We start from the raw sequence: 25,019 nt of genomic DNA on the forward strand, positions 1-25,019 counted from the left end.
GGCTGACCCCAGGCAAGCACACGAGAGCCACAAACCCCCCAAAATGGTGAGTAACCATGGGGGCAGGGGAAATCAGTGTTCCAGGACCATACTGTACTCTGGGCACATGGCTCTTGGGGAGACCTAGCACTGTGGGGGCAGGGAAGGGGCTTATAATCATTACTGTCCCTACATTTTCCACAGGCTGTGTTCATTATGGAAGATATTCTGCTGCTAGGGGTGAGCAGGGAATCAAGGGAGGGTCTTCTCCAAGACTGCAACTTCCACCCTGGCCCTTATGTGGCTCGCCTGTGTGCAGTAATGGTCCTTCCTCCAGTGACGGCAGAGTAGCGCGGGAAAGTTACCCTTCATGGGGAAGAAGCAAAGCAGCTCTGCCAAAGAACCAGCAGCAGCAGATTGTCCAGTATCTCCATGAGAGTTTTGTGAAGATCTGAGGCAGATTCCTGTGAAGTGAGGGAGTCAATCGACAGCCTGTTCCGCTGCTCAGACTAGGCATGTGGTGGTACGTGCATCAGACAGACACAAGCCTGCTTCCTGCAGCCCTCCTGCTCCCAACAACTCGCTTCAGCAATTTCCAAAATCAAAGCCACTTACCAGGGGCCTCCTCTCCTGTTTGTGCTTCGCGAAGCTCCAACTGCTGTCACTGGCTAGCCTCCTCCAGGGTAGAGAAGAGCTCCTGGCTGCATGCATCTCTGACCTCCAAGTTGTCATCTGCCTCTGGGTCCCGCTCCACATCCTCATCCAAGATTTCCTCCTCCTGTCTCGGTCCACTCTCGACTGACATGGAAGCCACTGAAGTATACAAACTGGCCTTCGCAGTGGAGGTGGGGATGCCACCAAGTATCGTGTCCAGCTCTTTGTAGAGCTGGCAGCTTGTGGGCACAGCACTGGAGGGGCAGTTTGCCTTCTGCACCTTGTGCTAGGCGTTTCACAGGTCCTTCACTTTGACCCTGCACTGCAGTGTGTCCTGGTCATGGCCCCTTTCTGTCATGCATCGTGAAATTTGTCCATAAGTATCACAATTCCTATGGCGGGAGTACAGCTGGGACTGGATCGCCTCCTCTCCCCAAATGCTGATGAGGTCCAGCAGCTCAGCATTGCTCCAAGCGGGGGATTGCCTGGTGCATGGAGCAGACACGGTCACTTGGAAAAATGCACTGAGACCACTGCACAAGTCACCGAGCAAACAGGAAGGAGACTTTCAAAACTGCCAAAGAATTTAAGGAGTGGGGCTCATGATTGGTCACCTGAGGGCAGGGCTGTAGAGTTCAAACCGATGACCAGAGAGGCAAGAACAGGCATTGTGGGACACCTCCTGGAGGCCAATCACAGTGCTGTAATCAACCAGGAGCTCTACACTGGCACCACGGCGCTGTAGCCCCGGAGCAGAAAGCTGTACACTTCTCATCAAGGTGGTTTATGTTTTTGTTTTTTTAAACAGCTTTGCAACTGCGCAGTTTCTGCACACTAAGTGGCTTGGCAATGTTACACCTCAGGAGTTACAGTGCTCAAAGCTGCTTTACTGCACAGAAACTTGCCAGCGTAGACAAGACCTCTATTAGAACAGGCTCCATCACACACTAAGAAGCAGTTCCGATTCCACACAGTAGAGAGTACATGCACATACAGGAGCAAGCTAGTGGAAAACCAAGTTATGGGCAGGATTTGGGGAATATCAACAAATGGGTAAAATTCAGGCCAAAATTCCTCAATGCACTGATCTGGGACCAACCAGCCACTGAACTTTTGGCAAGATGTGGTGCCTCAACTCCATCGTCTGGTGCTGTTTAGGAAGCCAGCAATGCACACCTCCACTTATACATTCAATGCCTAGCTGAACAGCACATAGCCCCTTGATGTACTTAGATTGTGGGGCATAATTTCCCATGGAGAGCTCTCTTCTCTTTTTAAAATGTCGGTTTCAAGGGTCTCCTCTGGGAGATCACTGGGGCCCTTTCCCATGCCAAAGCAGAAAGGAGACTGAAGAGTTGGGCATAAAAGCAGCTGCTCTGCCTCAGCTATCTTCATTGCCCCCTCCTGTCAAGAATTCCCACTTGGGGAGTGGTGAAGTGGAAGGTGCTGTAGACAAGTCATCTCCTTTCACAGAAGTACGGTTTTAAAGTTACAGAGAGTGTATTAATTAAAACTGAAAACAAACCCATTTGAAAATTGTTTATATATAGTCACTCTCTTTCACACACAAACAAACAAACTGAAAATCTGTGATGCTGAAGCAGTATAATATACCATTAAAGCCTGCTAAACATTTTTATGTTAATGAAATTGTGTCCTGACAGAAATCCACAGAAGTTAAAAAGCACTAAAAAAATTAATAACACTACTGTATTTTTTAAAGCAGCATGTTGCAGACACAAAGACATTCCAACAGACTAATATGTTCTGCTTCAAAACACATTTACATTCCTGATCTTCCTTCTACTGCAGATAGCCAAAAATCCCATGCAAATTAAATTTGTGATTCCATTGTGACTGGTTATAAAAAGACAGGCTTCAGTCTTTATACATCTCTAATTTATTATGCTCCAGTGGAAGCTATTCACTTTCAGCCATACTTGGGGTCAAGTTTGATTTTAAACATTAATTCACTTTTAGTATCTAAGTTCAATTTTTTTAAAATATGATTTTGAACTTAACTGGGTCCCCTTTAAACTGATTGTGACAGTACCTCAGGTTCTATCACCGCGTGTGGAGGTGCAAAGCTATTCTGCTGACACTCTGCAAGTCAGACCAGGAGGTCTCAAATTCCATTTCAGGAGCATAAAAGGCTGAGAACTCTGATAGAGGAGAGATGTAGGAGCAGACCGGCAGGGAGAAACCCTGGGCACGGCCAAGTTCTAAAGAAATTCAGGCTAAGGTTTGTGTCTCCTTAAGACAAAGATAAAGAAAAGCTTCAGGGAGGGGGATGAAATTAGGACAGTAACTCATTGTGTGCAGGCAGGCTGTGGCAAGCGCAGGGGAAGCGCCCTCTTCCACTACACCTGATCCTTGCCAAAAAGGCAGCAATAAACTAGCACTGGATTTGTCAAAAACAAAAGCTTGCCATAAAGTCACATGCCACCCCAGGCAATTTTCAGCCTTACTTTGTAAAAGAGCTGGAAAGGAGTCCAATAAAAGCGATGGCTGCCCCTGAGGCTGCTGTCGTCCTGCAGCCAATCCGGTCAGTGAAGATACTCACAATAGGCGAGCAGAAGAAAATCATCCCCATGGCCAGGGCTCCAACCAGCGCTAGGGAGAGAAACAAAGGGAGGTGAAGATCAGCAACTGCTTTGGAGACAATATGCCAATGAAAGAGAAACCAAAGCAGTGGTGGGGGGAGGATTTTGTTGGTAGTCTCAGTAGAGTGGCCCATCTCCACTGCACAGCCAGCTAATCCTTGCCCTACTCTCTCAAGAGACACAGTCTCTTCTGGCCATAGCTGAGGCATGCTAGCCTGGCATGTACACAGATCTCATTGTACCTGTTGTGTGGATAGAACAAGTAGGTGTTTGTGAGGGAGGCATGCCTAGGTTTATGCTATATCCACCTCTGCTGGGTTTACGTATTCTAGTAAGGCAACCCAGATTCTGCTCCATTTATCCAGCTTGTCTTGTAGTCATCATACTGAGATCTCCACTGCTATGATTTCTGTCTGTAAGATATTTTGGACTGGTAAGAAAAACATGTAGACTCGGGAAGATCATGAGATCTTCCTAGACTGACGCTTATGGGCTTGATATCCTGAGGTACTAAGCACCGTCAATTCCTAGGAACTTCCTGAGGCAGAGGGCTTTCAGCCCTATATTTTAGCTACAATTACTATCCATCAATACTAATTTTCCTAAAGGGCCAGAAATTTCTAAACTTCCCTGCAGGACATAAGGATTTTCTGACGTCATTGCGGGTGGCTTTTCGTTGCAATGTTCTTTCCTACTCCAGCAACAATATGTACCCTACATAAAACAGCTGAGAGATATTAATTACAGCAAACATCAATTTTCTAAACAACATAAGCTAGTAAATTGATGACACTCAAATTACACATCAACCAGAAACAAAAAACAGAAAAATGGCAAAACTTAAGAGAACAAGATCTGAGCCCCACCAAGAGATGTTGGCTTGGTCCAAGAGTAATAAAACAGAACACACATGGTCTGGAGCTGTGCTCACTGACAAATCTCTTGCCAGTGTTTCGTTCCAAGGAATGCACCTTGTTTTGGACAAGGCGATGCACAGTACCTGCACAAAGCCATGTTAGATGTGTGAACAAGACCATTATCACAAAACAAATCCAACGCCCCTGATTTCATAGGAAAGACTTTTGTCAGGGGTATGAGTCAAAGCCCACTGGAATCAATGGGCATTTTTCCAGTGACTTCAGTACACTTTGGACCAGGACCATGCTGACCTAGGATTTAATACTGCCTGTTGGAAGGCCTTTTATTTTCCATCTTTCTTTACACAAATCTGGAGGGAACAACTATTTTTTTTTAAAAAAAGGTTTTGCTGCTGAAAAAGATTTTGGGCCTGTCAGGCTTGATGTCTTTAAAGGTCTCTTTAAACCCATTCTTTCCTTAGAAGATACAGAAAGGCAACCTATTAAAAAAAATCCTCCATCCACAAATGGTGAGGAAAACCAAACAAGAAATGCACTGCAGAATACATTAACCCTTGCGTGAAAAGGTCTCCTGTCTGGAGCACAGAGTTCTGAGGAAAGAAGGAAGGAAGAGAATATAGAAACTGCCACTCTGGCACAGATCAACAGCCACTGGATAATGCACATAACTGTATAATATTTACAATCCTTGGTCGGGGAAGGGGAGTTTCTTTTCTCAGCTGATGATTAGCTTATGCATAAGGATTGAAAGCAGTTGGCATTTTGTTCTAGGTAGTGTAAACACAGACAGCTGCTCTTATTTATAGAATTACCTATCAAAAGTAGTATAATGGGATACAAAATTAGTCACAAATCAGGTTGGTATTATATGTCTTAGTCCATAAAACAACAACAAGGCTGCGAAATAAAGCACTCAGAAGAGCAAATTAATTTTAATTTAGGACACCTTATGAATATGAATTATGAGAGTCTATTTACATAATCACATGCTATTCTTTCTGCAGCACCCCTGCCTCGTTCAACGTTCAGGTCAGATGGTGTGCAATGAGCTAAACAACTGTTCAAAACAGATCTAAGAAATCGTATTTTTAATTGCTGACTATGTGGTCTCCTTCCCAGTAGTCTCTACACCAACCTCGGCCTCATTCATTAGCCAACCTGTATAATGAATGAGACAGGGGTCCTGTAAAAAAAAAAAAAAAAAAAAAGAAGACAATACAATGAAAAGTATGTAATTAGAGACAACAGTTTACACCAGCTAAGGAGATCTAGTAGCTGCACAAAGGGGCAAACTTAAGGTTGTGCGGACAACACCGGCATTTCTGACTTCTGAGTGCTTAACTTTGTGTTGTTAATATTTTAAAATGGAATTTCTTAAGTGTTTTTAAAAGAAAATAAAGAATTTCCACAACACTGAACTGTAGTATTTGATCAACAGCCGTAGAATGATCTTTCCTGAGCACCACAGGAATTCAGTAAGTGCACAGTTTTGAGTACCTTCTATATACCCATATCTGAATGCAGGGTAGTATCCATTAGCATGATAGCATGCAGCAATATAGGTCTTAAAACTACTGAAAGATCTCTTATAAATCACAGTGGTTTGCAGTGGTGGAAATAAGCTTCTTTATGGCAGCTTCCAGAGTCATGTACTTCTGGGCACCAGACTCCACAGTGCAACTTTTAAGACTGTAACACTGACCACTGAACAAGAAACTTCCCCTACACAATTGGTTCCAGTTACACTCCAAGCCAAACTTCAGCAAGTATTCAGCATGTAAGGATTTGCTTGCACCTGCAGTGAGGGCTGTGCAAATCTTTTCATCCCGGCATGCAACTGAACCCAAAGTAGCACAATACAACTGGTCCTTCTATAACCGAGAGCTTCCGAAAATAACCAGGTCCCTTACAAAAAGAAAGTTAAAGATAGCACCGCACCCCACCCTCTACCCCCACAACCAATCCCTTCCTCTTTCCTAAAAAGCTCGACACAAAGAGGCACTCTTGGGCCTGAGAACAGCTGGCCTTTACAAATTAATTATAGGTTTTCAAGAACCACTTTATTCAAAAAAGTGTTCTGACAATAAATTGAGATGGAGGAAAAATCCTTTAAGGGAAGAATAACTGAGGCACAGCAGGAGCTCTCTAGGACTCACTTCAGGCTGAAAATACTCCCATCTGGCACTGGAACGAAACAAAATTAAAAAGAGAGGGAGCGCAAAGGAGAGACCTCCCTCTATAGCCAATACTCTTGGCTATAAACAAGGTGCACAGTGTAATGAAAGTGCTTCTAATAGGATTATTTGGCATCATTCCAAAGAGCCATCCAAAACAACCGCAAAAAGGATGGGGGGCCAGAGGGGAAGAGCCAGAACGAAAAAGGCTTATTAAAATGGAGAATATATTTCCGGAAATGTTCCCTCTATTTAAGCCAAGCCAGTAAAACATTTGACGGTCCCATCATGTTTGAAGTTTGCTGAGTATTGTGGTTATTATGGGAAATGAATCTGAGAAACATGGAAATGCAAGCAGAAAACCAGGTATTTCATTTAAATAGGCCAGGCCAGATTCTGATCTCAATGACTCCAGATTTATACATGCATAACCGGTATCAAAATCCTGCCCAAAATTCAGACTCACATGGGTAGTTCAAAACAAACTTCAACCAGGAGAATCAGCAGCCTCAGCTTGGAAGTTCTAAAAATTGTAACTTGTGAAGGGAGGGATTGTTTAACAAAAAATTCCCCTACTCTATTACTCCACCTTAGAGAAACTGCTTATCACATGCAGTGGGGGAAAAAAAATAGTGTTCTGGCATAACAGTGAGATTAAATTGGTAATAATAATAAACAACATGTTCAGGGTGCTTTTTGTTTTCAAAGTGCTTTACAAATATTAACTAGGTAATGCTCACAATGTCCCTGGAAGCAGGGAAGCGTTGTTGCTATCTCAATTCCACAGACACGGAAGGTGAGGGAGAGAGTGGTTAAGTGCCTTGTCCAAGATCACAATAACACTGCTGGGAGTAGACCAGGAGAAGTTGCTGGCTCCCAATCCTGAGGCCTATTTAATGCTGGTTTGCATTTAAACACCAAATGAGGATAGGGACAAGTGGATTAATAGTTAACTCATATTTTACAGTCACAGGATTGGTATGCACAGGAGCGAAGAAGTAGAGCTGAGCCCTCCATTGCGATAGGCAGCAACTGAATTGAAGATGGCTATTAGGTCCAACAACTGAGGCAGTTTTGTCTTGTTAATTTCTGCAAGAGGTCAGAGGATAATCACAGTGAAAGGTCAAAGATGATGAAAAAAATTAGTAAAAAGTGTCCAGCACATTGTTTAGTAACACATAAAACTGTTAGTATGTCACTAGACCAGCTCTTGTGCTGTGTTTGTATCCGTCCATTGTCATTACTGCACGAGCTAAAGCAGAACTGATCCTTGGAAAGCCATCTTAACTCTCCACAATGGAATTAAGCTTCTTGTGGAGTCTTAGCTGTTCTGGTCCTCTGGGTCACCGCAGCCTAGAAATGCTGATCTCCGTGGTACCAGTGCAGCACTATTGACAGGAAATTCATACTGCACTTCAGTGGGAACTGGACTGGAATCTATTAGTCTGCTGCATGGGCCAGGATTTCACTTGGCAGCTCTCAAGAATCTTAGTGAATTTAGAACTTGATCCAAACCCCTTCCCCCCCGATGTCAATAGGAGTCTTGCTTTTGACTTCAGTGGGTTTTGGATTAGGCCTTTAGTTCCTACCCCACCCACAAAATCCATCGGGTAATATATGTAAAATAAACACAATCCTCAGGACACTAATGGAATCTTATCAACAACATACCATGTTCCAGTGAAGCATGAAGTATGTTGTACAAAAATTGGACAAAACCCAATTTAAAGCTAGATTGGAATTTATTTAAGTATTGTGCAACATCTGGACAGGAATTGGGTTAAGACTGGATCAGTCTGAAGGCCTTTCAGGCTCAAACATTTACTGGAATAAATGGTAAATAGGTTTATTTTGGAGTCAGCCTTTGGAGAGAAGAAAGGCCTGACTGGTGGGCATTCAGAATCTTCCAAGTCCAACAGACATGCTGTGAGCATCTGAAAATAAGACTGATGTTACCAAAGTGTGTGCGCAAAGGCAGTGGAGAGATCAGTGCTCTACTGACAGGCAGAACCTTGTAAGCTGTCATGTCCCTGCAAAACCCGCTGTGTGACAAGGGACATGCTTTATGGAAATAAAAAGGTCATTTCAATATATTAAGAAGTTTTCATTTGTCTCTCTTGGCCTTTCAAATGCAATGGAATAGATACAAAAGAGCTGAAACGCAGTGTTCAATGCACCTGGACGCAAGTTCATTAAACAAAGGATCCTGATAGTTTCTAGTCTGACCCCCAACACTGCATGAGAACGAGGCCTAGCATGTGCTTTCCCGATGAAAATTTTCCATCAAAATCTGCCCCCTCCCGAGCCAAAAGGATGTCTTTGCAACCAATACAAAAATTCTCTCTCAAAAAAATTAAGCCAATGAAATGATCTTTTGGGGACCAACTCACATTTTTAACATGTGGGCTTGGCAATACTGCAGCTGGTAGAATCAGCAACCAACATATTGTCACGTTCTAGTTGCTGGCTATGAGTTTGATGCATCTGGTATCAAATTACATGCAATGGAAATCGCATCTATATGCTCTTACTCAAGCTCCACAACAGTCTCCACCTGAGGATAATAAACCAGCAGCCACGTGGGGGGTGACTTTCACTGAAAAGAGCACCACAGACTGAATTCTTTTCAAAGTTACCTCCCTAAAGATGCCTGCTGCTTTGTCCAAGTCTGCAGGTTAATGACTGGCAAAAATCACCCGCAGGGAGAAGAGAACAGCAGCAAGACTGTGGATAGCTCATTGCGTTGTGATTTGCCCGCACAGGCAGCCCCAAACTTTCTCCACAGTAGGTGGGATGTTCTTAGATTGATGCTCAGGGTGTTTGGTAGTAAATCACAGTGTGCCTACATGGGATCTCTCCCGAATATGGAGCTGCAGAAGGAACATGTGGATATATCCTCCAGCAATCTGGAGATGGGGCAGCATTACAGAACACTGCAGTGGAAACAGTACCACCAGCGGCCCTCTGCATTTCAAACCACAGAATGGCAATGCAGCAGCCAACAGGGCATCAACAGCTTCCAAAAAGCTCCTTCCCACATCAAAGCTAATAGGAATTGAGTGGGAAATGGACCCAATACAGGGTGCAAACAGAGCATCACCACAGAGCCAGGGTGACCATAGACAACCTGCAGTGAGCAACGGAATGGGGTGCACAGCAGCAGGCAAGGTACAGGACAAGTAGTTCATGTGCAAGCTCCCCTTCCCCCCTGCCCCATGCCAACATGATTCAATCCTGACTTGAAGTAAACACTTCACAAAGTGAGAGGTGAGCTCAGTCTCCAGGGTCCATCCATTCCTGGGACTGATGATCAAGAGGGTGGTTTCCAAAAGACTCTCTATTTTCGTGTTTGAAACATTTTCTAACAGGAATCATGAAACCCATTCTTCTCTAGGAGACAGGGAGCCGAATGTCAAGCGAAATCTGCTACAGCAAAAGGCAAAGCTTGCTCTGCAGGTTAAATCTGCAGGGGATTTCTAAATCACATGATACGGAGGGCACGCTGTTTCTTCTCCATTTCTTTCTAACCATCTATTCCAAAAGGGAAAACCACTTTTAAAAAGGTGTACATCCCCCATTTTCTGACTTAATTGAATCAGGCTTTCAATAATACAACAGCTCTGCCTCTTGCTTCTAGGAATGGAGCTGCAACAGGCACAGGGCAAGGCTAGCAAGTTGCACAATAGAAAATTAGTCTTAAATGATTTTTCCAGGACAGGAAACAAAGGAAAAATATTGTAGTCATTTACAGACAAGAATCCAAATTCCTCTGGTATTGAGCTCATTATTTTCAAAGCTTTCAGAAAGACAACATTAATACTATGCCATGGGGAGCACTAAATCTAGTCTTTTTGTTCATTATAAATTAATCTCCAGGGAAACGGAGAGAGACCTCCTTCTCTGACCACAGCATGGGAGTTTGACTGCTCAAGAATTGGTAAGTGATTTCAGATCCTGTCCCAAGCCTTGTCCACACTTGAAAGCTTGTCCTAAAATTTCCCACTTTTACCTTCATTAGTGCAGAACCACCATGGGTAGACAGGGTGATGTTAAGCAGATGCTGGCAGCTGTCAATGTTCTAGGCGCTGCGTCATGTAGACCTGCTCTCTGCAGAGTAAGAGGAGGACACAGTCCTGAAAGGCCAACAATCATTTGGAATTATGCCTACACTGGTGCGCTCATCATTGCTGCTCCTGATGTAGTCAAACTGTGACAGCAACAAATATTAGGGAAAAGAAACTACTGTAGACACAGGTTCCAGTATATGAAGTTATCTGTACTTTAATGTATAAAGGAAAGATGGCAGTTCAAAGCACTGGTAATGAGATCCGGATGGACCTTTTCACCTGTAGCCAGCCCCAGAAAGTCATAACTCAAAGTAGTGGCACTCTGCTGGCTGCTCAGTGGTCTCTATGAAATGAAACAGAGCAGTGGTTCTCAACCTATTTTCCAGTGTGGGCCACATATGCAGCTCTCTGTGTATTATGTGGGCTGTATCCACACAATATACATACTACCTGCATTGCCTGTGCATGTCACATGTGCTGCAGCTGTGTGCTGATTGGGCCGCAAGTGCCCCGTGGGTTGTGAATCACTGAATTAGAGGAAATCAGTCCAATTTCTAGCAGACATCGTCAAGCCCAACCCCACCCTTTGGCACTAACTGGCCATATGGGTTGGCAGTCTCAGTAGGGAAGTTAAGGATCAAATGGGTAATGAAGAGTGAACTCTCAGTCCTAGAGGCTCCCCGCTCGCCCCCACTGCCTGTGCAGTACATGTTACATGGCTTCCATCTCTAGAGCTGTCAACCTGGTACTAGCACTAGAAATCATAAAACCATAAAAAATGGGGGGGAGGGATAGCTCAGTGGTTTGAGCATTGGCCTGCTAACCCAGGGTTGTGAGTTCAATCCTTGAGGGGGCCATTTAGGAAACTGGGGTAAAAATCTGTCTGGGGATTGGTCCTGCTTTGAGCAGGGGGTTGGACTAGATGACCTTCTGAGGTCCCTTCCAACCCTAATCTTCTATGATTTAACAGGGCTCCAAACATAGCCCTAATCAGAAGCTGCAGTTTGAAACAGCAACACCGTGTCTTGACTAGAATGGGCTTTTCCTTCCAGGGCATTCTCAATGCAGAGATGGAAATGATGTACAAAGCCTGGGTCTGAAGGGACCCTGAAAGCTTAGATTGATCTCTTTGCACCCCATGGTAACAAAACCCAGCATATATGAGATAACAAGACAGAGAATATCATAATTCCACTATGTAACTCCGTTACGCCCACACCTTGAATAACGTATGCAGTTCTGATTGCCCCATCTCAAAAGTGATATATTAAACTGGGAAAAGACCAAAGGCAACAAAAATGATTAAGGATATGGAACAGCTTCCGTACGAGGAGAGATTAAAAAGACTGGGAATGTTCATCTAAGAAAAGAGACAATTATGGCGGGATGTGATAGAGATCTATAAAATCCTGAATTATGTCAAGAAAGTGAATAAGGAAGTATTATTTAAGCCCTTCACAGAAAACATGAGCCCAGAGGTCACTCACTAAAATTAAAAAACTAAACTTGCTTAATGTTTAAAACAAATATAAGGAAGTACTTCTTTACACAATGGCCAGTCAATCTGCAGAACTCATTGCCAGGGGATGTTGTGAAGGCCAAAAGTGTAACTGGGTTTTGAAAAGAATCAGATAAATTCATTCATTCAATGGCTATTAGCCAAGATGGTCAGGGATGCAACCCTATGCTCTGAGTGTCCCTCAACCTCCAACTGCCAGAAGCTGGGACTGGATGACAGAGGACCCATCATTTGATAACTGCCTGTTCTGCTCATTCCCTCTGAAGCATCTGGCACCAGACACTGTCGAAAGACAAGATACTGGGATAGATGGACCATTGGTCTGACCCCAGTATTGCCACTCTTATGTGTTTTCTATTTAGACCTGATGCGCAAAGCTTGGGTCTGCATTCAAACTTCTTCCAGATTCAGAAGTGCTCAGATCTGAAGTTTTGGTGTGGATCCATTTTTAACTTAGTGTGACTGACCACATCTGTTTCTCTGCTCATAGCGGGGGATAGGGGGGAGGGGGAGAGAGAGAGAGAGACGGAAGACAGAGACAGACAGACAGAGACACACACAGAGACTCTGCTGGAGAACTACCAGAATCCTTGCTGACACTGTATGGTAGCTTGCGGCCTTGCTGGAACAGATGGATACAATCAAATCTGAAGAGCCAGTAGGAAAAAGGAGGAAATGAAGGAATGCTGGTATTCTACACCTGAAACCTGAATGCCCTACCTATGGCACAGATTGCAAGTACAATAAAGAAACAGTTTGGACAATATGGTTAGGGGAAAAAACATGCAAGCTACACAAACTCAGAAGGTGTTATACTAGCCATGTTCACATGACCACTGACTGCAACCAGAAATATATCTGGCAAAAAATGAGCATGGCTAAACGGCTTCCTGGGTGCAATGCCCATCTGGTCATCCTATGCTATCATTGGAGACTGCATTGTATCACCACCTCCCAGGTCATCTCCTGAGCACACTTGTGTGCCCATCACACATTGTTTTATTCTGCTGATCTCTGCATTTTAGCAGTGGGTGTTGTGGTACTTCTGCAGTTGTTAAAATTCCCTTCTTTGTACAACAGTGGATCATCCCCTCCCTTGCTGCATATTGAAGGGCTTCTGTGTTTACCAGGCATGGGTGGTGGAATAGCTGTACGTCATTTTCCCCTCTCCCCACCAAATATTCCCTGTGCACTTTTAAGAGTTAAAGGTGGATGAACAGGCCTCCCAAACTTGGGCCCTTTTAAAATAATTTCTCCACAGAAGCCAAGAAGGCAGCACACACAGAGACTATACTAATACTGAATCAGCTAACAGTGTGACACAGCAAGGTGCACCATTATAACTGGAGTCTCTGAACGTATCCCCTCAACAGATGGTCTCACCTATCTAAAGTACTTACATGGCCTCATTACTGTAATATCTAAGCACAGTCTTTAATGTATTCATCCTCATGTGAGGTAGGGCAGTGGTATATTTTGAGGCATAGAGAGACCAAGTGACCTGCCCAAAGTTACACCTGTAGCAGAGCTGGGAACTGAACTTGAGTCTCCAAAGTCCCAGCCTAAAACCCCAACAATAAGCCCCCCATCCCTCCTCTCCTACTTGCATATTCCTGTCCCATCCCAGTGTTCTGGGAAGATAGAGCAGCATTCATCATCGCCACTCAGCAGCTACACACATGGCTTAAAAGTGGATCTTTCAAAGATCCCACTGCATTTCTAATCACATTCCAGCCAAACTCACTTAGCTTTCAAAACTGATGTTTTAGCCTGGCTCTCCCATGACCCTCCCCCACAGCTCTGCTTGAATTCTATGAAAAACCATATCTCCCAGCAATTACACAGTGCACATGATGAAGTCTAACCACTGGTACGTTCCTGCACTTACCTAAGCCGTGTACTTTTCCTCTGGGGATATTAGCCAGCTCTTATGCTGGAGTTTAAACACAGAGAACTCTAAGGAAGAAAGTTGGAGCTCCAGCAACTTATTAATTATATCTTTATAGAGATCAGGGCACAAAATGGGCCTGGGATCTCTTACAACTTGGCACTTCTGGACTGGAGAATGAGACATCAAAATTCATGAACCATAAAATGCCTTTGTTTAGCTAACAACTGTCAAACTAAACACCATCAGCATTAGACTTCTAATCGTTATTTCATCTTGTTCCCCTTAAAAAAAAAACAGCAAGGTTATTGCAGTACTGTGATGTTCTTCAGCCTGTCATCTGCCTGCCCAGAAAGCAAAACATGAAGAGCTCTTAGGGCTCAATGCAAAACCTGCTGCAGTGGGAGCTGATCCAGGCTCTTTAGCAGGAGCGTTCATATTAGTAAAGGAAGCTCCAAGTCCCACCCTGAGGAAGTTCCCATTGTTATTTAATGCCCAAAGGGAATGTTAATTTGCTTAGCTGTCAACTGAAGCTAGATACCCGGCTTCCTCAAGCATAGGAGGTCCCATTGCATGGTTTTCCTCGAAGAGAGGCACACTGATACTCTTGGAGGTGAGAAGGAGACGGCAAACCTGCAAGAAGAGGCACACAGTCCATCTGGTTCTGACAACATGCCACAGGTGGCAGCTTAATGCCAGGCATTGATTCATTGCTTAGTGTGGGCACTTGTCACTGGACAAAGAGGAAGGCACAGTCCCTATCTCCAAGGGGAACTGACAAGATAAATAATCCTATCTAACAAACAGAAATGCCCTTGCATGTGTCACTGGTAATATCTGCCATTTAAAACTGGCATGAACATTTACTCTGTGTTATTGCTGCTGGCTGATTACTTTTTATACAGACCTCCACTTGGCCAGCAAAAATGATCTGGCCAGCTTCACTTTTTGATTCCCATGTACAATGCTGTCCTGTTTGGAGTTCAGCAGACAGGCATGCACGCAAAGCTTATAAACACCTCACATTTTGGATCTAAGTAATTCATCAACATCTCTTTTATTCATTAGATCTAATCCACTCACATCCCATACAAAAGATCCCAGCCCACCATACACTGGGGCACCTCAGCATGTCACTGTCACACTGATGAGGCCTTGGAAGTACAGGAAAGAAACTTTCAACTTAGTTTCAGGCCAATAACAACAAAGTTCAGTTGCCCTGAAATTGTGACTCCCCTATCTTAAAACCAGAGGTCTCAATGGGAAAATATGGACCAAAATTGGGGTGACCAGTTTTCAGAAACTCCTGGAAGCTGTTTATAGTGCCTCTAAGCACTATTGTAGTACAGATAATTAATGTTACGGACGGTTTACTAATCATGAATTTGATTGGATTTTTTCTTGCAGCTTTGACTCAAATCTATGAACATCCCGTTCTGTTAGTTTGTAGCTTGTTAGTTTGTTCCTCAGCGAAAACAAACAAAACAACCCTCCTTGCTGAAAGTCAGTATGAGACCAAGAAGCACTAAAGAACTATTTTGAATATCCCATTCTTGGAGGAATTACAGCAGATTAAGGAAGAATGTGAAAGCTATAGAAGGGGTGTTAATGCACTAAAGACTTCAGCCATCACCACCACTACACAGTCCTTTAAAAAACCAGAATTATTAAACTGCTTCCCAGAAACTGAAATATATCAAGTGTGCACCACATATCCTCCAAGCACAGGACCGTTTGTCTGTGTTTACCTGTTGCAGGAGCCTACGGATTTGGAACCGAGAAGACTATATTAGTTTGTTATATTTCTAGAAATCAAATTGCCTCCTCCCCTGATCTCTGCCACCACAAGGATGCAGGAAATAATTAGAGATAACCCTAAATCAGCCTCACAGATGTGAAAATCCCTGCACTTCCAGGCATTTGAAAGCCCAGATCTGGAATTTGAGGTGAAGCTCAGCTACCAAAGAGTTTAAAATAAAGGGGAGCTCCCTCCCTTTTCATGGCTTGGATAAACACTGTTCCGTCTCGACTCCCTCTTTCCTTGGCTGTAGAATGAGCTCCCCATCCTGTTTCAGCCTACGTTAACCACTAAGTAAGGGATATCAGTGTATGTGAGAAATAATTCCCAATATTAGCAAGGCTGTGGCCTCCTTAAGTAGAGATGTAGACAACTCAGTGTTTCATTTGGCCAGAGGCTGGTGCAGAGGTTTTTTCATATGAGGTTCTCACACACTGAATTTTTCTCCGAGTTTTAGGTTTGACCAAAGCCCCAAAGAGAAATTCAGCCCAAACCACAGTTCATATGGTTTTCACCCAAAACTATAAATCAACCCATGTTAGTTCAAAATACTGTTCAAGCTCAAGCCTGAGCTGAATTATGGCTTGGGGTGGAAACCCGAGGTACTGTCTTGCACCAAGCTAGGTTTGGTAGCTTTGGGCGGTGAGATTCTCTCTGTGCTTTAAGTAGACTCAAAAAGATCATGGAGACTGAATCCCCTTGAAATTGACCAAAACCAATGAAGAGCAGAGCAAAGGCTCCTTGCTCACATGGGCTGGAATTTTGTTATGAACATTTATGCACAGCTCTAGCTAGTATCAAGCCAACAGGTCTTTGTTTGGAGAGTGTGTGTTTTTTGGGGGTGGGTGGAGGTTGCACATTAAGGGACTTGACATTTCATTTTCTGTGTTTTCCTTTGGTTTCAGCTTTAGTACGTGAGGGGTGAACCTGCTCTGATAAAGTTACTAGACAAACCAAACAGGAGTTTGGAGTGTAAATACGTTTTCTAGCATATACATGAATTTCCATACGACTGTTATAGCACAATCTCTCCAAAACTCAAATTCACCAGGCACCACAAATTCCTCCCGTTACCTAGAGCCACACATTCTAGGCTTGGGAGTCTGGAACACTTCCCACAGAAGGATGTATGCACTTTGCAACACTGCTGTCCCACTTCTCAATCACATCTGTTCAGGGGTGCTGGAACAGTTTGTATAGTGGGGGATACAGTGCTGAGAGCCACTGAATCATACTGTAAACCCTGTATATAATGGAATCCACTTCATGCCAGGGGGTGCGGCAGCATGCCTAGTTCCAGCACCCAGGCATTTGTTGTTATTTAATGGGATACAGAACTGTCCACATCTAGGCTGAATCCAGCCCACAGTGGAAATGACAAACATATTACGATGGGACCACTGATCAGTGGCCTAAATGCAAAGTGTGTTGATATCTCCATTTAGCTCCTGGGACCTGATTTATATAGCTCCCATTTACCTCAAACAAACTTATGGGTGCTCATTGCCCCTGAAATCAGGTGCTTCATGCCCACATCACAACTCCTCCAGTTCCCCCCCACCCATCCTCAACTGGGAATCTCAGTAGAGGACTAACAACGAACGAGCTATGCAGACTGAACTACTCTTTTGCCCTTAGATGTGGCTTGTCCAGAGTACAATGAGTTATGATGCTGGGACATTTCTGGTGCTGCTGTTGCCAGTATGTACCTGTCCTCATGGTAGCTAGAGGCCTTCAGTTTTCATGGCTGTTATCCTGGCACATTTCACCAGCCCTGACTTTAGTCCAAAAAACCGAAATCTCCACACACAAACGAGGTACAAAGAGTGCTGGTTAGAGCTGGACAGTGCATGGCTTCTTCACTTGCCTGTCTTGCTGAACATATCCCATCATGTCACCAGCCCTAGGCCGCATTTCTCCATGACAACATTTAATAAAAACACAAAAAAGTTCCATTTTAAGTTCCATTTTAATTGGTAAAAATGCCCGTCTGCCACATGCTGAATTCAAATCCTTTATGAGCCTTTCATGTAAAATCACATTTATTCCTGACTGAGTTTATCCTGGCACAAACACACTCTCAAATGTGCACACATTTAAAGAATTAAACTCTGCATTTAATTCTCTCTCTGCCTGTTATTTCCCATTGTTCCCAAATCCCTTTTCAAAATATACCCCCAGAGAGAATAAAACACAAGAACCACCACCTGAGTCAAGAACAGTGACAGGAATATCGTCTTTTGCAAGACACTGAGTGAAGAGGTATATACTATGTACTAGAATATGGGGAACTTCTTTTGCTCCTGCTAACTAGAGATCTCAGAGAGCTTCACCAGCCTTGCTGTACCTGTATGAAGCAGATGGGGACCCGAGAGACACAAGTTTGGGCACCAGAGTTTCTCTCATGTCAGTGGCAGAACCAGGAACAGAACTCGACAGTCCAGGCTCCTGGTCCTGTGCTTTAATCACATACTCTTTACCACTATTTCCTTTCCCCATCATTTCTGATCACCTAGTCAGTAGACATCTCCATTCTAAGCAGACTGCTCCTCCAAGGAGATTCACTCACTAAGTTACTTCCTCTCTGTGCAGACTTTGGCAATATCATCATTGACTTGCACAGTGATGGACTGACGATATCAGGAGCACTGAACTGAAACGCTGCAGAACGAATCAAGCAAGAGAATGAGGCAGATGTAAAGGGAGGAACTTCTGAAGCCAGATTTTCCAAGAGCAGCCCCTAAATTCTCCATTGCAATTTTATGGGCCCAAGTTTCTGTGAATATGAAAAATTCTTCACCCTGTTATAGGATGGCATTGAAAACTGAAAAAATATTGATTGCTCTCAGTTAACACAGCCCCGCAGGTCTGTCATCTGCTCTGATCTGGCTCTGCCTTGTATACTGTAACATTTTGGGGACAGGACAGGACCTGATTTCCTTTGTGTCCTGCGTGGTACTAAGCACATTTCCACCGCACAGTAAAATATCACTGATGATTTGTGAAATAAGGCAGTTTTCTCATCAGCTTCAGGTCTCAAAGTCATCAGCAGGGTTTCATGTCCCCCCCCCACCCCAAATGTTTCCAACCTCTTCCTTTTGGAAGCACACATTCTGAGTAGGAATGCCCCAAGGATGGAACGGAGCCAACTATGAACAATGAATTAGAATGACTGCTTCCACTATGGAAGAATGATTTCTATAGCAGCTGCAACCAGAGTATGCAGATTCACCAGGGTCCTAGTAACATAGCCTCTCTGAAGGTCTATCTGTGGAATGGAGCTGGCATCCAACACCAGGAGAGCTACGTGAGCAGAGACTAAAGCAGAAGCTAAGGAGTAGCACGTGCTCCTGGACCATGTGTGTTGTGACTGCAAAACCCACCTGCTTAAAAAGATTCGACCCCACCTGACAAGCTCATTCTAGAATCCTATGGGGGCAGCTGTGCATATCGGCAGAGGTAAATTTTGTACTATCAGCAGGAGGAGAGTCAGACACCAACACATGACACAGCAGGACTGCCAGAGCTGGCACATCCGACCATGGTACCTGTCAGCATGGAGCCTTATGGCTGATGCCAACCTGTCCTGAAGGAAGGGAACAATATTTTACAGGAACTCAATGTTATTCAGTGGAATATGCCCTGAGGGCAGGAAGGGCTCTGAAGTTCAGCTAGAATTTTAGGGTACATTGACAGCAAAAAAAGACCCGCAACAGCGAGTCTCAGAGCCTGGGTCAGGTGACTCAGTCTCAAGGGGCTTGTGCTATGGAGTTAAAAAGAGCAATGCAGACATTCAGGCTCCTGCTGGAGCCTTGGGTCTGAAACAGGGCAAGGGAGGAGGGCCTCAGAGGCCAGGGTTCAGCCCAAGCCCGAACAGCTACACTGTTATTTTTAGCCCTGTACCTCAGGCCTGAGTCAGCTGACCCAGGCTCAGAGCCCTGTTGCCATGGGTTTTTTTTTTTTTTTTTTTTTTTTTGCTGTGTAGACATATCCTTTGAAGCTTTAGGGTTGTATCTGTCCCCCTCAGAGGGCAGTGTGCTTGCTCTGCAGCAGCATGTGCCCTTTGGAGTAGCTGCCCCCACTGCCAGTCAGACAGGACTTAGAGACAACCATGCCGCAGTAATAATTAACTCTGCTGCCTGACCCTATCCTTACACAACAGTCCAAGTCAGCAATTACCCCGAGTGATGGCCTACATCTTATTTAAAGGTACAGCCTTTAAAAAGTGATGACCTGTACAGACTTTGTCGTCCTTTGACAACGATTAATTTGCTATCCCCGTGCTTAATCTAAAATCTCTGTATAAACTTTGTTCAGTTGGACATGGTTTAGCTTGACACTGATGTCTGAGTATTGCCATTCACCCTCCTCTCCGTGGGGCGGGGGCTGTCTTCCATCTCCCAATTTGAGCCCAGAGATTCTCCTATGGTTGCTTTTGTTTGCATGCCAAACGGATGGCAGGACTGCCCTTCTTTGCTGCAATTAATAGTTACTGGGCAACTCCATGGGTTAATGCATTAACTCTAGTTAATCCCAGTGTCACATTCTAGGCTCACCACCACCCTTGGAGAATTAAACCCTCACACTGCTACTGATCAGGCCAGAGGGGGCAGTATTGAGTTACATGAGTACCCTGTCTGCTGCAACTGAATATGCTGTCTCTCAGCAGTCCCATCCCAGGCTAGCCTGTATAGCAAGAGCACTAGCATTGGAAACTGCATAGGAGTGCAATCGGCTGGCCTGAAAAGATCTAGTGCTGACTGTATGTGAGCAAGGACAACTGTGAGACAGACGAGCAGGAAACAGTGAACAACTGGGGGATTCTGGAACACTCCACTATTTTACTGCTCCTTCCTCAATACCATTTAGCTGTTACAAAAGCAGGGTATTATTGAACAACAGAAATAGCAAGACTCCTCCCTCCAACACAGGGAGGAGAGGTGACCCGGAAAAACAAGAATGATGCTGCACAGAAACAACAGGGCAACACCCGATTTGTCTTCAGTCCTGGCCACATCTCTTAACTGTTCTCCAGCATCTGATATTTGATTGTTTCTTTAAACAAAAGTAAACAGCCATAGCCAAAGTGCAGTTGTGTAGAACTGATTATCCACATATTCCTGTCTACCTACATTGCTTTGCAATTTCAAGCTGGACGTTCTATCCTATCCCTCTTCAGTTGTTGTCCTGAAGCGTGGTGTAGTGTTGCTGTGCACTGTTTAAGCGGTTAGCATTCCTCCCCAAAGGCGGCTGCATTTCAATGAAATGACGCTGCACAGCGTAGTTAAGGTTTGCCAGACATTTTGAAATCCTCAGATGAAAGATGCTAAATAAGCACTATTATTATTAGCATAATTTCCCCCTTCCATAACCAATTACTAAGGAAGTACCATTGGGCCCAAAAAGCTACTGCAGTGGGGCAGACTTACATATTTGCAAAAACAAAGGGAAGATGGTAGGAAGGGCAGGATGGGGATACTGGGATGAGAGGCAGAGAGACAGAAAGAACAGGGGGTGGGGGGGAGAGCTAGTCTTTAAAAAGCAGCTTGATATCTTTATTGGTTTTGGATCTCAATCTCCTAGCTTCGGTTTCTTCTGGCTGAGCCCCTATCTAGAACGCATAACAAACCCTGCAAGAAGACTATCTGGTGTAGTAGTTAAACTCTAGGACCAGGCCATAATCTCAGCTCAGCCACTGATTCACAGGGTGAACTTGGGTAAGATCTTTAACCTCTCTATGGCTCAGTTTTCTCCATCTGCAAAATGGGGACAAAATTATAGCTACTCCCTTTGTAAAGCACTTTGAGACCTTCACACGTAAAGCACAGAGAATAATCCTTCCTGTTGATTTTTACATTGTGCCTTGCCTCCCATTCTAGGACCCGCATTTACACACAGTAGATGTAAACCCGGAAACAGCAGAACCTACTTTTCCCCCTTCCATTTACTGCCTGAGGTCTCACCTAAATCAGCCACTTAGCATTTCTCTTGATGCACAGAAATCTTTTTTTTTCTTTGTGATGGTCTGTCAGAAAATCAAAGTAATGGCTTCCTTCCAGAAGCACATTAGGGAAAATCAAAGATGCTTTTCTCAGGCCAATGAGAAAATGGAGCCTTGTTACTTCTAGGTCAATGGTTTAAATCCAGCGCAGGTCAGTAGTGACACTACAGACATCTGGTGGCCAACGTGAAATGAACTAACCGCCTCTGTGTAGTTCTTAACAGATAACTGTCCCCGTCTCAAAATCCAGCAGCACAACAGACACTTGGCCTTGGCTGGTGGTGCTAAGTAGGCCAGATAGAGGACTGAGTGCAAACTGATACACTTTTCCAAATTGGAAGAGACAGCGAGATTTCACTCCCTGCCAAACCCTTGCTATTAAGAGAGAGAACAGCCCCTTCATCAAGGTCCCACATTCTTTTGCACCACAGCTACTGTAGTTCTCGTCAACTCAAATTATCCTAAGAGGGACACAAAACCCAAACAACCTGACTCTCTATCGCACAGTGGAATGCATGCTGAAAAAGAGGGGGAAAGGTGGCTCTTCTGAAGAGTGAGCCCTTGGTTTTCATTAAACCCTCCTCACACTAATAAATTATGCCGTTATATAACAACAAGGTGACAATCAATTCTGAGGTGGGGGTGAGAGGAAGAGAAAAACCCTTCTCCCACGGGGAGTGGGGAGGGAGAAAAAATCAGACAGAATAGAAGGAAGGAATCACATGTGGGTCAGAGTCTTCTGAAGACAATTCTTCCACTGCTCAGGTACTGGCCAATCCTCTCTTTCACGTGGACATATAATGGGACCCCTGGAAGTGAAAGCCTTCTTTCAGATCATGACTTTATATAATCTAGGAAGGTTTTGCTGGTATAGCTACACCAGCAAATCCCTCTAGGAGAGCAGAGTCACAGAGGTATAAAATTGCTTATGCTGGTATAGATTATTCTGGTTCCCCTGACTGACAAGTGCTATACTGGAATTAAGCACAGTTAATTACAGATAATTACACCTATAACAGAGTGTTTACCAACATAGCTCTTCCAATTAAAAACAAATCACCTCTCCTAACTGACACAGCTATGCCAGTGAAATGTTTAAGTGCAGACCAGGAGCATGTAGTTCCCTTAGTTGATTTTCAACTTGGCAGCTTGCTGGCCCAGACCAGACCCATATATTTTTATTGTGTTTTCAATGTCATGAATGCTGCAATGCTCTGAGAAGATCTTCTCCTAGTTCCTAATCATGGCTCTGGAGTAGCTAAAGCTCCTAATAATCCACTCAAAAATTTTCCAGAAGATCCATAATGCAGTGGGACAGGAGTTTTAGTTAGAGGTCAGTCCAAGCAGAATGCACTGGTGGAATTAAAGTGACGTGGACCATAAATGCCTCGAATAGGACAGGTCAGAAAATGAGACATTTGTTTTCAGTCTGCATCAGAATGAGAACTAGGCCTCTGGAAGTTTTTTGCATAAAAACAGTTACCCCAGAATAGCCAATAGTTCAGTGTGTAGGGTGTTCACTTCGCATGTGGGGGACCCAGGTTCAAGTCCCTGCTCAGCCTGATTCACAGCAGGGGCTTGAACCTGGATCTCCCAAATCCCAGGTCAAGAGAGGCTATTGGCTATTCTGGACCGGCTCTCTCTTATTTGGACAAGGAATTCCATCCTGGTCCCAAGAAACCTTCCTGTCAAACTGATCACTACTGGGGAAAGTTTGGGTTTCAACAAATCAACATTTTCTGATAAAAATGTTTCATCAAAAAATTCCTGACCAGCTCTAGCTTGAGGCCACTGAGAAAGGACCTTCACACGAAGAAAACAGGATCCTCAAACTCTGCAGGGTAGACTCCGGATTGATGCACAAACACCCCTTGTTTTGAGAGTTGCCCATTCCAGAAGAACAGGACTACACAGGATGTGTCTTGGTAATTATAAACTAGCCTTTTCAGGTTAAAATAGCCTTGTGCATGCTGATAGCCCACCCTCGTCTTGAACAAATGCTCTTTGGAAACTTGGCATCCACTGCAACCCCAAGTGCATCCACTCTCCTAACATCGCTAACCCGTCACCAAACATGTGGAATGATGCATCAAGCAGAACCACCACTTTGATGGTGGTACAACAAAGAGTGTACTGGCTCATCTCAAGAGAGGTCAGGATAATAGAAAAAAGAAATGCAGAATTTTCCTCTCAATGTAACTCAGGTTTATTCCAAATCATTCCAGGGATTGTTTTTCTCTCCAATAACTAATATTTTAAGAAATATTTTTACAAAAATTACCCAAAACAGAACAAACTAATACGACAACAACAGCTATGTGCTACTGAAGTATTTGGCCAAGGAGACAAATGCTGCGTGACCTGGGTAAAAAAAAAGTCACACTTCTGTAATAGTTTACCTGGTTTGGCTTTTCAAAAAAAATTATAGCATGTGATCCCAAACACCACGATTCTCAAATTCACTATTTTCCTCTCACCAGAACACACTTCTCAGCAGCACTGAAGGCAAGAAAAAGAAACAGGGGGATGAGTTTATTGTGCTAATCTCCAAATACATGCACCGTAGAAAAAAGCACTTCAAAAAGCCTCTGATTAATGATGTGCAGCTGAGAGGTGCCTCACTGGCTTCAGGAGAGGCTGCCTTCCAGCCCGTTTAGCAGAGCAGCCACCTATGGACCCAGCCCCAGTAACGTGCACATTAGGATGCTGATAAAGTGGGGTGGTTCTCAAGCTCATAGTTAGATCTGTTCTAGTAGCTACTTCCTGATGGCAACTTGATCTTGATCTTGCCCAAAATGAGAAAAGCAAGGAATTAATATATGATGTTGAGATGACTTAAAAATAAATACCTTCCACCCCCAAATTGTATTATAGTTAGGTAGAGAGTAAGAGAAAAACAGGTCTTTTAGGTCTATTGAGCTTAATGGCCAAATACCACATGAGCTGACTTGACATTCCATCACAAACAAGTTCTGATTCCTCTCCAAGGGAAGGAGCACGTGGAAGGATCCGGTATAGGAAGAGGAGAGAAACCATCAATAGAAAAGCCAAACGAGATCCTGTGCCAAGCCAGACTTGCATACAAAAGAGCTGCAGCTCTGGGCAGTTGGACTGCCCAAAGAGAAATGACTCTCCTCCATCTCAAGAGGCTCTATTAAGGAAGTTAAGTCAGAGCCTAAGAACACAGCAAATGTTCACAAGCCAGTAGAATGAGATTAGAGATGTGATTTCAATGGAAAGCACAATTAAAAATAAATATCACTCTTCCCTGCCACTGTTGGAACAAGCCCTTCCCTGCACCCTCCCATGATTGCTTCTTTCTTACATGATGTGAACGTCTCTGAATTTCTGTGGTTACCACCCCGTTTACTGGCATTCAGCATTTCCTGGAACTGCCAACAGGATGTATCAACATTCCACTGACAAATTTGGAGAGCGTGAGGTGAGAAGGGTTGTTC

General features: G+C 44.0%; 1 protein-coding gene across 1 annotated transcript in view; it reads right to left on the bottom strand.

The window, feature by feature from the left end:
• The window catches only part of SLC16A2 (solute carrier family 16 member 2), a 108,490-nt gene that overhangs the window by 24,148 nt on the left and 59,323 nt on the right, over positions 1–25,019 (bottom strand). Inside the window, exon 2 of the mRNA XM_050964662.1 lies at positions 3,102–3,246. Within this exon, the coding sequence (XP_050820619.1) occupies positions 3,102–3,246 (145 nt within the window). The remainder of the gene's footprint in view (positions 1–3,101; positions 3,247–25,019) is intronic.

Source organism: Gopherus flavomarginatus, chromosome 8, assembly GCF_025201925.1.
Source record: "Gopherus flavomarginatus isolate rGopFla2 chromosome 8, rGopFla2.mat.asm, whole genome shotgun sequence".
Lineage (NCBI taxonomy): Eukaryota > Metazoa > Chordata > Testudines > Testudinidae > Gopherus > Gopherus flavomarginatus.